Raw genomic sequence first — 18,383 nt, forward strand, 5'->3', positions numbered from 1 at the left:
GTAGTTAGTTAGTCGCTTTGTTGCTTTGTTTTATTCCATAATTAAAAGGATTGACATTAAAACAAGCCATTGACTTTAAGAAATGGTAATGGTAAATAAGTGGCATGAACCCAGAACATATGTAGCCTGCTAGGAATTTATGGGTACAACGTCAACTATACGTCATCAATGAATCAACGAAAGGAGAAGGCTTGATGATAATGCAATTCTTCTTTTTTTATCTTCCTTACACCGATTAGTTAAAATTGCCAGATTAACGCGTTTCTAATTTGCATGTGATGCATATATATATATATATATATATATATATATATATAGAGAGTGGGATCCAGGTTAAAAGTCACCTAAATATTTAGTCATGGTACCCATAAAACAATATCACGCACTATACAAAACAATATCACGAAATTTTTTTTTTCAAAATAAATTTTTTTTTTCGAAAATTTTTTTTTTCGAATTTTTTTTTTCGACAATTTTTTTTAACAATTTTTTTTTTTCCTTGTAAGCTGTGATATTGTTTAGTATAACGTATGATATTGTCTTGAGATGGTAACCTGTTTGAGCTCGGCCATTGTAGCTCAGGACTTGGGTTTAAGTTCTCGGGAGATTAATTCTGCAAGTAGTCATTAATGTCAATTTCAGCATTTTCAGCTACACACGTGTCTTCGTTCCACGCCACAAATCTCATCTTCCGCATTCTCTTTGCTGTGTGTGTTCTTTTCATATTTTGAGAAAAATGTCATCATTATTTTTTATATTTTGAGAATGTTTTCAATACGTAACTTCATCATCCACTATTCCACTTATGGAGTAGTATAATTTAGCACACAAGTCATGCAAAACTAAGAAGCCATAAATGGTCCAATCCCGGTTTCCCTAGTCCTTATACCAAAAGCAATTAAGCAAATGTAACTAAATAATAATCTGAAGAGAGGGAGTAGTCACAATCTTATCAAAGCTTCGCTTTAAATCTTCAATTGGCTACTGTACATAGTTCAAGCCAAAGGCGTTTAGTGGACCTTGTAAATGAGCCAACACAAACATGCGAAGCCAATCTTGAACTCGATTATTAGCAGACAATCAAAATTCTGCACATTTAAGTGCTTAACCAATGGCTCACCTGTGCGTTAACGGCCCCATTGCACCTAACAGGCTAACATTATCACCGGTTCATGGATTATTGCATTTAAACAGGTAGAAGGTAAATTTCGGACCTGACAGCCAATGCTCCATAGAGGTATATTGTATACCCACCCAGTAATTTGTGTTAATAGTTTTCTAATTAATAAGAAGTCAAGTATGCAGTCAAGGCCTTTTCGAAAAAAAAAATTTCAATTTTTTTTTTCGAATTTTTTTTTTCAAAATTTTTTTTCGAAATTTTTTTTAACAATTTTTTTTTCGTGAAAGCTGTGATATTGTTTAGTATAACGTGTGATATTGTTTAGCATAACGTGTGATATTGTATTACAAAACAATATCACGATTTTCTTTTTCAATTTTTTTTTTTCAGAAAGTTTTTTTTTTTTCAGATGTGATATTGTTTAGTATAACGTGTGATACTGTAAGCTGTGATATTATTTAATATAACGTGTGATATTATATCATGGACTCACGGACTCAAAAAGATAGGGTGGACTCATGTGATCCTAATTCTATATATATATATATATATATATATATGGAGGCATAGCCTGAGTAATCGTCCAATTTTCAGGAAAAGATATTTCTTCCCATTTAATAGCCTTTCTAGTAGTGATATCTAGATGTACTAGGCATGTCTAAATCTTGATCAAGGGCTGAAATAAAAGTCCTATTAGAAAAAGATCTAGTCATTCTAGAAGTACTACTTCTTGGTCGAATATGATTGTTACCAAAATTTACCTAACTTGGTATCAGAGCCATGGAAGTATATATAATGTATGATAGTTAAGTCATAATTCAACAATCTTATCTTATGAGTTTACACGGTTTTAATACGAGTAAGTCTACTGTAAAGAACAGTATGACTGAAGAGGTTGAATATCCTCAGAATTTAGATTTGCTAAATAAATGGACTATTCCAGAAGTTAGCAAAAGAACAATTTATAATTATGGATTTTTGAATATATTGGGTTAAAAACACGAGTTAAAACCACAGAGGAATCTATTTCTCTGAATAATGAAGAAATGTATCTCCAACTTTTAAATAATAATGACCTAGAACCACTAAGAAAATCTAAACATCAATTTATTCATATTGGTTTAGTTCAAGTGGCTTTTAAACCTTTAACTCGGAAGGATTACGGAAAGTTTTATTGCGACCTTAGATGGCGAAATTTGAATTGGCAAAAGTCAATTATTGGAGTTGTTAAATCCAGCTTAGCTCATGGTCCAGTCTATTTTGACGTTTATCCAAATTTACAATTATCTTTGACAGATACTAATATATTAGATGCTTTAACTTTGAATGTTAAAACTCATGGTTACAATTATGCTAAAGGATCTGAATTAATTTGTATTTGCTACAGGATTTATTATAAACCTTTATATACGTTAAATCCTCACTGTAGATTAGCTAATAAAGCTATAAATGAAACTATTATTATTGAAACCAATTGTAACAGATCTAATATCACTACTAGAAAGGCTATTAAATGGGAAGAAATATCTTTTCCTGAAAATTGGACGATTACTCAGGCTATGCCTCCTCAACCGATTATGGAGACTAATTTACTTGATGTACAACAAACTCCTGAAGGAGCTGTTACTTTAAATTTTGGTAACAATCATATTCGACCAAGAAGTAGTACTTCTAGAATGACTAGATCTTTTTCTAATAGGACTTTTATTTCAGCCCTTGATCAAGATTTAGACATGCCTAGTACATCTAGGTGTTCAACTTCTCAATTAAGAGATGAAGATCTTATTGAAACAAATGAAGATGTTTTAAGAATGGATTCTGATAAAATTATAAGACGACATCCTAAGAAGGAAGCAGACACATTGTCTCAAATGAGTTATACTGATGATTAATACGACCTTACTAGATTTTTCTCCTGGTTCAACAACCAGAAAATTAATTAGTAATGAATTTCAATCTCCTATTTGGGAAAAATTTAGAACTTGTTTTTTTCATAATTTTGATGAAGAACAGCAAGATATTTTGCAAGATGAGTTTTATGAATACTGCAGGTCAGTAAATGAAATTATTTATTTTGTCCCTTGGTATTGTTCAACTTATTTATATAATCATTTGACTATCCTGGAAAGAAATTTTGAACTTCTCAATGGAAATAAGGTTAAGGGAGTCTATCCTCCTCTTAAAAAGTTTAAATTAGACGGGTGTTCTTACATGCCCCTTTCAAAAATTTATGAAAATGGAACTATTACAACAACTACTAATCATTTAAATTCTTTAATTGAGCAGAATAATTATGCTAATATATCTTTAAAAATTCTTGGTGAACATATTACATATTTACATCATAAAACTAATAAAGTCATTAATCTTCTTAATCAAGTTATCTAGAATACCAAAGCTGAAGATCATTCTTCTTCTTCTTCACAAGAGCTGGTTCCTATTATCAAAAGTCCTCCTGAAATAAAAAGTTTTAAATTTCAATCTGATATTAAAAATGAACAGCTAATAAGTAAGTTAGCTGAAAAGATTTCTCAATTAAGTTTAAATACTTTAAATGAAGAATTATATCCAGATTTCAAAGATAATTTGAATGTTGTCACAAGAAATAAATGGGGTCAAAAACCTATTAATACTTTGTATTATAATAAACGACCTTCACATGTAGATATTATGCAGGAAGAAAACGCTGAAATTATCGGTAACAGTTATCGTGGAACTGATATTTACGAATGGAATATAGATTATTTTGCTGAAAAACAAATTCATAACCATTGTCATAGAATGCTTATGTATTCTCAATGTTGTAAAAATGCAAATAATAGTGATTCTAATGTTGCTAACAGTGGCGTAGGTAGTATAGTAGCATGGGGTAGCACATGCTACCCCACTTTCAAAAAAAAAAAAAAGAGAATATTTTTTTTATGCTACCCCATTTAAAATATATAGATAAATAAAAGGAAAGAATATAACACAAATAAGGCAATTAGTATTTCCCTAGAAAAAAAGCCAACTGACTTTCAATCTTCCTTAATTCTCTCAAATATTTTATCTTTCCTAATATTATACTAATTTACGTGTAAACACATAATAAAAAAAAGCATTGATTTTTCTCTACTCTTCCACCAATCTTACGCACAAGCACAACCCCCAATTCATCCATCCATCTTTCTTTTCTTTCATTTGAGGTATGTATAAATCATCTTTTTTTATTTAGTTTATATTTTACAAATTTGTTAATTTTGTTATAGATTATATTTATATTGAATAATTGTTTTTTCATAATTTGAGATTATAAATGAGACTTGTCTACTTAGAGAATAGAGATCTATTAATTTATATGTTCATCATCTTAGAAGTTAGAACTAATTTTAATATTTGTACTAAAAATTAATTATAATCACAGTTTGGATATCAAAAGAAAGTTGTATAAACTAAGTAAATTGTAAAACAATAAAACGAAAATCGAATTATAGTTTGATTGAAAAAAAAAGTGTATATCAAATGGAAGCATTTTTTATCTAGTGAATGATTAAAATTGTATTTTAATATTAAATCTTGTTGAATTTCAGGGATGAAGAGAATTAGTACGCCGACTATTACGAGTTTTTTTGCAAAAAGACAATGCAATGATGATACACATACACCAAATCCACCTGATTCAACTCTCTCGGGTGATGATCCTGAAACTAATATTGAGGAGAAACCGAATTGGGAGGTAGTTCAAATCCTTTTACTAGTCCAATTTTAGATAGGTTGAGTGATTTTGATGTGATATCTCTTCCCAAAGATCCCGGATTAAGAAGAAAATTAACTGATTTTCACATAAATGATCGTGATATGATAAGACGAGAATATATTCGGAGGGGTCCTTGTCAGCCTAGTAACTACACATTTCCTAAAACTAAGCGTAACTTTGTTCGTAAATGGTTTGAAAAGTATAAGCCTTGGCTTGAGTATAGTATAGAAAAGGATGCAGCGTATTGCTTTGTTTGTTATTTATTTAAGAATGATAGCGCTTGTGGAGGTGATGCTTTTGTTAATGGGGGTTTTAGAACATGGAGTAAAAGTAGTGCCTTTGATAAGCATGTTGGTAATCATATGAGCGCTCATAACAATGCTATGAAGAATTTTGATATATTCAACAAACAAAAGTCCTCTATAGCTTGTTGCTTTGAAAAGTTTACAAATGAAGCTAAAAGTGACTATCGCATTCGGTTAGAAAATTCAATTGAAGCATTGAGATTTATTTGTTTACAAGGATTGGCATCTCGTGGTCATGATGAAAGTGGAAAATCATTGAACCAAGGAAATTATCTTGAACTTGTGAAAATATTTACCAAGCGTGACAAAAATACGCCTAGAGCTCCCGTATTAAAAACACCTGGAAATTGTACACTTACCTCCCCTGATATTCAAAGGGATATCATAAGTGTTTTTGCAAAAGAGACAACCAAAAAAATTATTGAAGAGTTAGATGGTGGCTTTTTTGGTATTCTTGCAGATGAGTCGGCTGATATAGCATATAAAGAGCAAATGTCTCTTTGCTTGCGATATGTTGATAAAAGAGGAGCGGTTGTAGAGAGGTTCCTGGGTATTGTGCATGTGGGTAACACTACTTCTTTAACACTTAAAGCTGCAATACAACAACTGCTTCTTGTGAATTCTCTTACTTTGTCGAGTGTTAGAGGTCAAGGTTATGATGGTCCTAGCAATATGCGGGGTTCTATTAACGGTCTTAAAAGTTTAATCATGAATGAGTCTCCATGTGCTTATTATGTTCATTGTTTTGCTCACCAACTTCAGCTAACTCTTATTGCGGTGGCTAAGAAAAATGTTGATTGTAGTGAACTTTTTGATTCACTTGCTATTTTACTAAATGTGATTGCATCTTCACCTAAACGTAAAGAAATATTTAGAGATAAACAAGCAGAACATCTTGAGAAAGCATTACAAATGGGTGAAGTTGCATCATGGAGTGGCTTAAATCAAGAAAAGGGTTTAAATAGACCGGGTGATACTCGTTGGGGATCTCACTTTAAAACCATTTTGAGTGTGTTTTCTTCATTTTCCATCGTTCTGGATGTTCTTGAAGCCATTGGTGATTTTTGTGATGGTCTTGAGCTAGTAAAGGTAGAGAAACGGCACATACTATGCGAACATTTGATTTTGTTTTCATTGGACAATTGATGATTACTATTTTGGGTATTACTAATGAGTTGAACTTAGCTTTACAAAAGAAAAATCAAGATATTGTAAATGCTATGGCACTTGTTGATGTCACCAAAAAGAATTTGCAAAAGATAAGAGATGATGGTTGGGATACTCATATGGAAAAGGTGAAATCATTTTGTGATAAGTATGATATTTTTGTTCCTATCATGAGTGATATTTACGTGGCTCCGGGAAGGTACAAGCGTGGTAGAAAAGAAGTGGATAATGATGAGCACTTTCGGATTGATATTTTTCTCTGCGTGATAGATCAAATTTTGCACGAAATTAACAAAAGTAGGTTTGATGAGGTAAGTAAGACATTACTTGTTTGTATGTCTTGTTTCAGTCCTAATGATCAATTTTCTTCATTTGATGTTAGCAAGTTGCTCCGTCTTGCTCACTATTATTCAAGTGAATTTTCAAAAGCTGATTTGTTACACTTTGAATATCAACTTAAAAATTACTTTGAAGATATCCGTCATGACGAAAGATTTTGGAATTTGAAGAATCTAAACGAGCTTTCTATCAAGCTTGTTGAGACCAAGAAACATTTGATACATTCGAAGGTCTACTTGCTTCTTAAACTTGTATTAGTTCTTCCCGTGGCGACTGCAAGTGTTGAAAGAGCTTTTTCGGCGATGACATACATAAAGAATAAACTTCGCAATAGTATGGGAGATGAATTGTTGAATGATTATTTAGTTACTTTTATAGAAAAGGATATATTTTGTAATCTTACCGACGATGAAATTATAAATCATTATCAAAATATGAGAACTCGTCGGCTAAGATTAGAGTAGCTTTTTCGCATCAAATTTGTATTTTGTAATCTTATGGCTAAAATTATTGTCGGATGAAATATATTTTTTGTCATATATTTGCAATGCATATTTTTCGCTACCCCATATTTGAAATCCTGGCTCCGCCCCTGGTTGCTAAAATGATAATATCAGGATTTACAGGTCAACTTAAAGGATGGTGGGATAATTACCTCACTGACGATCAAAAATTAGCTATTCTTACAGCCACAGAAATTAAAAATGAAACGGTCATAGAAACTGCGGTTTACACTTTACTGGTCAATATACTTGAACATTTTACTGGTCAATATGGGAATAATTATGATTCAACAAGAACTCTTTTATAAAATTTTAGATGTAAAACTTTAACTGATTTTAGGTGGTACAAAGACACCTTTCTTAGCAGAGTTATGCTTTTACCTGAATGCAATAGCTCTCATTGGAAAGCCAAATTTATTGATGGTTTACCACATTTATTTGCTGAAAGAATCAGAAAGATTCTTCGAGGAGATAATCCTTCTATTTATTATGAACAATATAATTATGGTCACCTTATTAAAGCTTGTACGGCAGAAGGTATAAACCTTTGTAATGAGATTAAATTAAATCAACAACTCAAGCACCAGAATATTATTGAAAGAAATCAATTAGGTGAATTTTGTGAACAATTTGGTATGGATATGCCTTCTACTTCTCGTAGAAAACAACACAAAGGTAAGGATAAAACTTATTATCCTAGATATAAAAAGAAAAGATATTCTAAAGAAAAATTAGAAGAAAAAACTCATCGAAAAAATCAGAGAAAATTTCATAAAAAACATTACAGAAAAAGAGATTATATACCTCCAAAGAAAATAAGATGTTACAAATGTAATAAAAAGGGTCATATGGCAAACAATTGATGGACTCAAAAACAAATCAATAATTTGGATATAAATGATGATCTTAAAGATAAAATTTCAAAATTATTTCTTAATGAACAAGATCTACAAAGTGGAACTGAAACTTTGTCAGATGATTCTAGTAATTCTAGTAATAATTTAAAAATTCTGAAAGATGATTCTTTTTATACAGATAGTAGTTCTGCAACTACCAGTTCGGAATGTGAACCATGTGGACAGGGAAAAATTTGTATTAATCCTAAAAAAGATGAATTCTTTAATCTTTTATCCAATTTTCATGATGCAAAAATTCAAGTTCTCACCAATAATAATTGGTTGGATATGTTAAAAGCTATCCCAAATGCAGAATTAAGATCTCAAATTATTGAAAATATACCTAGCACTTCTCATAATAATTTTGAAAATGACAAGAATAAGAATATTACAGAGGAAAAACCTTATTCCTTAAATGAAGTTTATAAACGTCTTCAAAATAAAAATACAACTTCTAGTCCTTCTTCTTTACTAGATATTTTGAAAGAAATGGATAATTTAAAATCTGAAATCAAACATCTTAAAACTGAAGAACAAAGAAATGATATAAGAATTTCTAATCTTGAAAAACTTTTTATTTTTCAACATGATTTGATAAATAATGATCAGGAATCTAAAGGTAAAAAGGTTGATAACCATGATATTCCTATCCCTGACTTTATCCCTAACTTAGATGGTAAAGATCAAGCTATGCAACTTGTTGATACACCCCCAGAAATAGAGAGAAATAAAAAGTTTCTCCAAACCATAAATATGGTTGCTGGCCAAAAATGGTATGTTAAGATCTTACTCAGGATTAATAATCAATTTTCTAAAGAATTTATTGCTTTAATTGACACTGGAGCAGACTTAAATGTTATACAAGAAGGAGAAATTGACTCTAGATATTTTGTTAAAACTACTCATAGTTTATCTCAGGCAGGAGGAGATAAATTAGATATTGAATTTAAACTCCTAAAAGCTGATATATGTGTTAATAACACCTGCATTCCTTTAAGCTTTCTTTTAGTTAAAAATAAACTATCAGTTCCTATTATTCTTGGAACACCTTTTATAACAAAAATTTATCCTTTTACTGCAGATAATAAGAATTTAACTGCAAATTATCAGGGAAAAACTATTACTTTTAGTTTCATCATGAAACCCTTTATGAAGGCTATAAATGAAATTTATAGTAAAATCTCTTTAAAAGAAAATCAATTAAGTTTTTTAAAACATGAAGTTAATATTTTAACTATAGATCAAAAACTAAAAAATCCTAAATTAAAGAAAAAAATTATCGATATTGAAAACCAATTTTCTCTATCTATTTGCAATGATCATCCTAATGCTTTTTGGAATAGAAAGAAGCATATAGTAAATCTTCTTTATGAAGAAGATTTTAGGGAAGAAAATGTTCCTACCAAGGCTAGACCTTGCCAAATGAATTCCAAATATTTGGAATTTTGCAAAAAAGAAATAAGTTCTCTTATAGAGAAAAATCTTATTGGACCACCCAAATCACCTTGGTCATGTACAGCTTTTTATGTTAACAAAAATGCTGAAAAGGAACGAGGAGTTCCTAGATTAGTTATTAATTATAAACCTTTAAATAAAGTTTTAAAATGGATTAGATATCCAATACCTAATAAAAAAGATTTATTAGATCGTTTGTATAAAGCTCTCATATTTTCTAAATTTGATTTAAAATCAAGTTATTAGCGATTCAAATTGATTGATGAAGAGAGATATAAAAACTGCTTTTATTGTTCCTTTTGGACAATATGAATGGCATGTTATGCCTTTTGGTTTAAAAAATGCTCCATCGGAATTCCAAAAAATTATGAATGATATTTTTAACAATTATAGTCATTTTATCATAGTTTATATTGATGACATTCTCGTCTTCTCTATGAATATAGAAGAACATTTTAAGCATTTAGATATTTTCAAAAAAATTGTCATATCTAATGGTTTAGTAATTTCTAAAACTAAAATGTCTTTATTTCAGACTAAAGTCAGATTTTTGGGTCATAATATTGAGAAAGGCCAAATTATTCCAATCAATAGAAGCATTGAATTTGGATCTAAATTCCCAGATGAAATTACTGATAAAACCCAACTTCAAAGATTCTTAGGAAGTGTAAATTATATTTCACCATATTATGATGATTTGGCAAAAGACACAGCTATTTTATATGACAGGTTGAAGAAGAATCCCTGTGCTTGGTCTAATGATCACACTAAAGCTGTCAGGAAAATTAAGAGTAAAGTTATATCTTTACCATGCCTTAGTTTGGCAAATCCTCATTGGGAAAAAATAGTGGAGACTGATGCTTCAGACATTGGTTATGGAGGGATTCTTAAACAAATTGATCCCAATAATAAACAGGAATTTTTAGTCCGATTCTATTCAGGAAAATGGAATTCTGCACAATCCCATTATGCAACTGTTGCTAAAGAAGTTTTAGCCATAGTCAGATGTGTTTTAAAATTTCAAAATGATTTATATAACCAAAAATTTACAATTAGAACTGATTGTAGTTCTGCGAAATTTATGTTTCAAAAAGATTTTAAACATGATGTTTCCAAACAAATGTTTGCAAGGTGGCAAGCTCATTTAGCCCCTTTTGATTTTGAAATACATTATAAAAAAGGATCTGATAATCACCTCCCTGATTTTTTAACAAGGGAGTATTTAACTCTATAAGAGTTTGTTATTTGTTTCAGGAATGGATTTTGGTCGAGGCCGTGGCCGTGGCCGCTTTTCTTATCCTTCTAATAGAGGGAGAGGAAGACATTCATCCGAAATTATCAGATATGGGAATAACCCAGGACAATCATCCGAAATTATCAAATATGGGAATAACCCAGGACCAGGTTCATCATCTGGTTATATAAGACCAAGTAATACTTTGGCACAATATGGTGGTATAAGGCTAATAGCCAAGAATTTATGTGATAATATCACAAAAGAAGAATTTGATGAATTCCAAATATGGAAACAAAAAGAACTTAATATAAGTTCTCCATCTTTCAGAAAAATTATGGAAGATTCTCTTGATGAAAAAGAGAAAATGGTGAAATCACCAGAGGAAAGGGAGATAATTATACTCCAAAATTCTGACAAAAAATGGGAAGATAATCCCTGGTTATTATATAATCGATATTTAACAAATAATCAGTATCCTATGGAGACTTATAAAAGTCGAAATTTTTATGAAGGAATCCTCACTGAAAATGAATGCAATTTTAAGCATTTTGAGGATCCAGGAAATTTCTGGAAATTTTCAAAAATTAATATCAAAAGGATAATATCCATTGAAGAATGGGGAATAACTCCATCTACTTCCAAAACTTTGATAAACAAAAATAATATCAAAATTGACTACAATTACTGGGATTATATCCAGGCTTTTGACAAAGTTTTCTTATATGAAAACCCTACAAAAAAGCCATACATGGCTAATAAAAATTTACCCTGAAGTTTTTGATCAAAATCTACCAACTTGGTTAATTAAATGGTGGCAATTTTATGGAACTAATGAATATCCTACCACAAATGTTTAAAGATCTTTATGATGAGTGGAAAGATTTACTTCCAAGAACTGGTCAGGATGATATCCCTGGCATTATTCAAATGAATTTCTTTATTGAATTTTCTATTCCCTGGATTTGGAAGTTCATCCCCAAAACAGGTTATACTGAACACAAACTATTTTGTTTAAAAAGAGAATCATATTCTCGTTTTTGGGATGCAATGTTAAGACAAGATAAAGACACCCATGAGTTAAAGTGTATATACACAATAAATTTAATTCAAGACAAGATAGATAGTCTAATTATCTTGAATGCTGAAGAATCTGGAGAATTGGAAGAACACCAACCATCTGGAGAATCATTCCAAATAGAAGACAAAACTGAAGCTGAAATTATTAGCCATTATTCCAAATTGGCAAAGCAGGCTTTAGCTCAAAAACAAATGCATGAGGATAATAAATCCCAGACAAGTGATATATCAATGACAATGTCTACAACATCCAATAGCAAGAACAAATTTGACATTCTTCAAGATGCTCAAGAAATGGAAGCAGAGACAGAAGTCCAATTATCAATAGAAAAAGAAATAATCAATAAGCATTCAAAGGCCAAATCAAAAGATGCCAAATCAAAAGACAAAGAAAAGATAGTGGAATGATATGCCACTCAGAAGACGCATGCAACAATAATGGATCATTAGCAATAGTTCTAGCACTAATAAAGTGAATAGTTCTAGCACTAATAAAGTGTGGATATAATTCAAAAGCTTTTATAGAGCTTACAGTATAATTACTGTTTTTGAATATTTTTACTTTTATGTTTTGCCTATAAAAAGAGGCATATGTTTTAGTTGAAGGCAGACTTCTCCTACCCCTCTCTCTAGTTTTCTCTCTCTCCCCCTTGTAAATCTTCTTTCTTAATTAATAAAATCTCGTCAACCGTTCGTCTTCTATTCTGAGCACAATTTAAGTTTGTAAGTTTTCTTGTTTTTAATTTTGTTTTTAATTTAAATATATTTTTACTCTAAGGATGAGCCTAATAGGCTAAATCCTTTATTGAATTATGACAACACTTGATTAAGTTATATATGAAACCATGGATGTGTTATTATTTTAAGATGGTTTTATTACTTATCAACATAAAATAAGAAGGTTTAGTGAGGGTACACATTTTGTTCAATCTGAATTGATAACTGTGAAAGGAGAGGCACCGTTTTGCCGTAATGCCGTGGTTAGGCGCTGGCGTTTTTCTTGTCATCTCCGAGTTGTTATCAGGTGAGTACAAATAAGATTCGAACTAAACCAACAAGTGATTAGATGATGGGTCTTACCAAAGAAGACCAAATTGTACCCGGAGTTTATACCATATAAAGGGAAATCGATGAGCTTTTTAGTTTTATAGTTAGTAATATTGTCTCTTTTATTTCAAGTGAACTATTTCTTAATAATACCAAAATTTTGAGAATATTCTCCATACAACATAACAAATCCATAATATTCCATAATTTTGATGGTAATTAAAAAGAAATAGTTCAATTAAAATAAAAGAGACAATAATATTTAACTATACAACTAAAAAGTTCATTGAATTCAATTTGTATGGAATAAACTCCGATTATATAATTTGGTCTTCACTTGGTGAGACCTTTGATCTTATCACTCATTGATTTAGTTCGAATCTTGTTTGTACTCACCTCCTTTATGCAAATATCTTCATATTTTTAATTCTACATCAACAAAAAGTATAATATTATAATTTTTTGGGAAGCAAGTGAAAATAATAATACATCGATAATTGGTAGTGAATAAATATGATATTCATTCATTGAAAATTAACAATTTACGTGCACAGTAACATAATTGAGTCGCGAGTAGAGTTCTCCACTACCTTCTTTACGATTTCATAATGCATGTCATTTGGTAGTTGTGAAAACATGAAAAAATTCTACATTATGAGTAAAATTCTATGGCGTAATTTATTTGGTAGCTGTCTCATCTCATTAACACCCCTAATTCCTCCTCTTTGTAATGGTTTGTCTCAACTTTGAGACGATTATATATATATATATATATATATATATATATATATATATATATATATATATATATATATATATATATATATATATATATATATATATATATATATATATATATATATATATATATATATATATATAGAGTGAGCATCCCATGAGTCTAGCATCTTAGATGAGTCTAGCATATCAATAAGAACCGTTGGATCTTATTGATCCAACCGTCCTGATTATGACACGTGTGCTTATTTAAAAAAAAAAAAAAAAAAAAAAAAAAAAAACTAGGCGCGCTGATATATAAAGAACGACACATTCATTATTCATCATAAATTCACTTTCTTTTCTCTCTCTAAAACGCCTGTATCTCTCTGTACAAACCGCTTCACGTTCTTTTTCTTTGGCAGTTAATTCACTAAACCATAAATTTTTTCCGAAAATTTTATTACATCAAGCAAAATCGCATTAATCAAGTGAAGATCATTATTATATTTACTCAGAACAATCGTTTCGAAGATGACGAAGAGGTATAAAATCGCTCTATTTCATTATATTGTTTTTAAACTTATTTCGCCACTTCATGTTGTTGCTGTTGCTATTATTGTTGTTATTGTTGTTGTTTTTAGTGTTGATTATACTATTTTTTCTTCAAATAAACACCGACTTAGGGTTCTTATTTTGCTCAAAGTAGAAATTGATTTTTCCGCGAAAAATTAAGTTATTATTGTTGTTGTTGTTATTCTTGTTGTTGTTAGTCTTGATTATAGTGATTTGAAGCGTTTATTAATTGATCGAAGAAAGAAATTGAGTTTTCAGTAAAAAATTAGGTTATTACTGTTGTTGTTGTTGTTGTTATTGTTGTTGTTGTTAGTCTCGATTATAGTGATTTGAAACGTTTATTAATTGATCGAAGAAAGAAATTGAGTTTTTGATAAAAAAAATTAGGTTATTACGATTCTTGTTGTTAATCTTCTTTGTTTTGCTCGAAGAGAGTAAGCGATTTTTGCGTTCTAGTTTTTCGCTTCAAAATTAGGGTTAATGATTTGTAATAAATGAGCAATTAATGTGTATTACCGTTCTGCTTTCGATTGAATTATTTGTTCGTCGTGTTGAGTTATTTGTGATTTGCAGGGAATTTTCATTTTCCTGAAGTTAATAAAATTTCTGAACAAATCTACAGTAACAATATTACTGTAAAACTGTCATAGTAAAAGTGTATCCCCTATCGTTTTAAAGAGTAGCAATTGCGTGCAGAATGATGTTTCCGTAGTTTTATATTAAAACAATTGTTTGACAATCTTGTAACACTTTGTCTCATTTCGTGAGGATACTATCATTCTTATTCCATTCCACATTCTTTCTAAGACTCGTCCACCATCATTCCTCTTGATGTAATAGCGTAATTGTTTTAGTTTTAATGTTATTCTGTTTTGGTTTTTTGATAAACAATCTCTGGAAAGCAGAGGTAGTACCGAAAAATCGGACGTCGTAAGAAGGCTAAAGTGGAAGCATCGGAAAAGACAACGAGCAAAAAAGCGCCACGAAGCCTTCCAAACCGTCGTCACCTGAAAAAACGTCGAAGCATCTCATGCTGATCAAGTATGTCCCTATAACTCTTCGTCGTCTTGAGTGATTTGCATGAAATGTCCCTTTTCCGAAATTAATAATATTTCTGTGCAGATCTACATTGACAATGTTCTTTGTTACACTATCGGAGTAAAAGTGTATCCCCTATCCTTTTGAAGGGCAAAGAATTGCTTACATAATGTTATTCTTGTAATTTTATAACAAAACAATTGTTTGACAATATCAGTAACACTGTCTCATTCTATGAGGATACTATCATTCTTGTTCCATTCCACATTCTTTGTCAGACTCGTCCACCATCATTCTCGCTTGAGTTTAATATTTGTAATTGTTTTAGTTTTAATGTTATTCTGTTTTGGTTTTTTGATAAACAATGTCGGGAAAGGCGTAGTAATCGAGAAATCTCTTTGTCGTAAGAAGGCTAAAGTGGAAGCTTCGGAAAAGACAACGAGCAAAAAGCGCCGACACGAAGCCTTCCAAAATGCCAAAGAACGAAAAACGTTGAAACATCTCATGCGGATCAAGTATGTCCCTATAACTCTTCGTTGTGTTGAGTTGTTAGTGATTTGCATGAAATGTCCCTTTTCCTGAAGTTTATAATATTTCTCAACATATATACATTAACAATATTCTTGTAACAACGATCTGATAACAGCGTATACTACCCCCTATCCTTTTAAAGAGCAGCATCATTACCTATCAGTGTAGTAGCTGTAATTGATTTACTTTTAATCTTATTCTGATTTTGATTTTTGGAAAAACAATGTCAGGAAAGCGGAGGTGCCCGAGAAATCAGCTGCGACGAAGAAGGCAAAAGTAGCAAAGATCGAGAAGACACCTAGCAAAAAGGTGCCAACACGAAGCCATCAAAACCAACAAAGATGAAGGAAGTCGAAGCATCTCATGCATCCGAGTATGTGTCTACAAATCTTTGCTCGACCGCAAGTCACTACTATTAGGGTTTATGATATATTGTCTCATTGTTACAAAGAAAAAGAATCAATTGATCTTTAAAAAATTATTCGACCGCCATTATTCGTATTCCATTTGTCATTTCTTCAACGACTTGACTACCATCATTCCTTTTCAATTTAATTGTTGTCTTTTATATTGTTATTGTAAACTTTTGATTTTAATTTTTGAAAATAACAATGTCAGGAAAGAAGAGGTACCTGAGAAATCAGCTACCACTAAAAAGGCTAAAGTGGCCGCATCAGAGAAGCCACAGAGCAAAAAGGTGCCGACAGAGAACTTGCCAAAGCCGACTAAGAAGATGCAGACCGAAAAGCTTTCAAATCCTACAGCTGAAAAGGCGACGAAGGTGCCTACAGAGAGTCTACGCCAGGCAACACCTGCTCCTTCAAAAAAGGTGCCAGTGAAGGAAAGTAAGGTGCCTACTGAAAAGGTCCTTAAGCCACAAAGGCGGTACCAAAAAGGAGCGCTGCGAATGTTCCGATCCAGCAAAGTAAAAAAGAAACCAATGTGACCAGGAAGAAGGCAGCAGAAAAGCCGTCGCATGATGTTCCAGTGTTGTTGAAGGAGCAATCGGTGCCCATTGAGAAGCAAGCAAGTGCACCTCCTCAAAAGCGCAAGCGTGCCAACGTCAAGGCGCGACTAAGCAATCAAAATCGGTTGCAAAGGAGACAAAAGAAGAGGTGCCCAAAAAGTTATCGTAACAAAGGGTCGGACCACGAAAAAAGAACGGCCAAATCTGCAGAGTTGGTGACGAAGAGGTGGCAAAGAAGGTGCCCAAACAAAAGATGGCGGAGGAGGTTGTACCAAAAAGAAAGTTTCGGCAAAAGAGCCAATAGCAGAAAAGCTAGTAAGCAAGAAAGAGAGCGTGAAGGTGTCTGTAAAAAAGAAACCGACAAACGCAGTGCCAAAAAAGGTGGCAGAAACAAAGAAACCAGTACGAGTAACAAAAAAGAGACCTAGAGATAAGCCCATGTCATCTGAAGATGAAAGTGATAGAGATTATGAGGTTTCGGATGACTCGAGCGTCAGCTCCAAAATGTCGAAGAGGGCTAAAACAGAGAAGAGACCAGCCAAGACGGTGGTGAAGGCTGAAAAAGAAGAGGTCTTAAAAAAGTATGTGTCTTTCTAGTTGCCAAAACTTGTATGTTTAAAGTTTGATTTGATTTCATTGTTACAAAGTAACACCTATCTTTGTAACATTTTTATCTTTGTTTAAGTGCTACGTAATGGATGTCTTTGTAACATTGTCGATTATACTTGTTTGTTAATTGATCTTAGAAGGAAATTAATTTTCCATTAAAAAATTAGCTTGTTCTTTGTTCTTCTTGTTATTGTTGTTGTTTGTGTCGATTATCTTGATTCGTAATAAATTTATCCTAACTGTTTTGCTCGAAGTGAGTAATTGATTTTCTGCGTTCTAGTTTTTCGATTCAAAATTAGGGTTAATAATTTGTAATAAATGAGCAATTAATGTGTGTTACCGTTCTCCTTTCTACTGATTTATTTGTTCGTCGTGTTGAGTTGTTTAAAGTTTCGGTGTTACGAATGACTTTTCTTTGTATCCTTGTTTTGTTGCTTTCTTCTGCTGGTTTGTTGGCATAAAATAGTGTCACACTTGTTTTAGCGGTGGTGCTAATTTACACTTCCTTAATACAGTAGGATAAATACCCAACTAAGTGCGGGCCCGGTCGTTGGTTGATGTTATGAGCAAGTTTACCGTAAAGCAAAAGAAAGCCATTAAAGAAATTGGTTTTGGAGGACTATTGAAGATGAATATATCAGTAGTCCCTTCCGGGCTAATGAGACTTGCTTGTTGAGGCTTTTGATTCCGACAGTTTGAAGGTTCATGTAATCGAAACAGAGGAGTTTGTCTTTGTCACGAGTATGATGTTCATGACCTATTTTTACCGGTGAAGGGTAATAATGTGGTGCTGACCGCGACGGTCGCGGATCCCATCTTTGAGGACACCGAGTTAAAAAACAAATGGAGAAGGAAGTTCAACATCTCTCTGACAGAACATCAAGCTAGATTTGGTGACTAGTTGGTTTAAGAATAACAAGGGTGCTTGCGGTGATGAGTTCAAGCAGATGTTCGTTCTTTATGCGCTCTCCACTTTTTAGCGCCGACTCCAAATTATTCTCGTTGATTTGATTTGTTGAAGGCTGTGGACGATGTTGAAAAAATAAAAGGTTTTAATTGGTCA

At 31.8% G+C, this 18,383-nt stretch overlaps 1 protein-coding gene across 1 annotated transcript; it reads left to right on the plus strand.

Annotated features, from left to right (window-relative positions):
- The first annotated feature begins 4,957 nt into the window (after window positions 1-4,957).
- LOC141620183 (uncharacterized) lies at window positions 4,958-6,307 on the plus strand. Its single transcript, XM_074437118.1, has one exon. It carries the CDS (start codon window positions 4,958-4,960, stop codon window positions 6,305-6,307), a length of 1,350 nt encoding a protein of 449 aa, XP_074293219.1.
- Window positions 6,308-18,383: the final 12,076 nt, after the last annotated feature.

Source organism: Silene latifolia, chromosome X (genome assembly GCF_048544455.1).
Source record: "Silene latifolia isolate original U9 population chromosome X, ASM4854445v1, whole genome shotgun sequence".
Lineage (NCBI taxonomy): Eukaryota > Viridiplantae > Streptophyta > Magnoliopsida > Caryophyllales > Caryophyllaceae > Silene > Silene latifolia.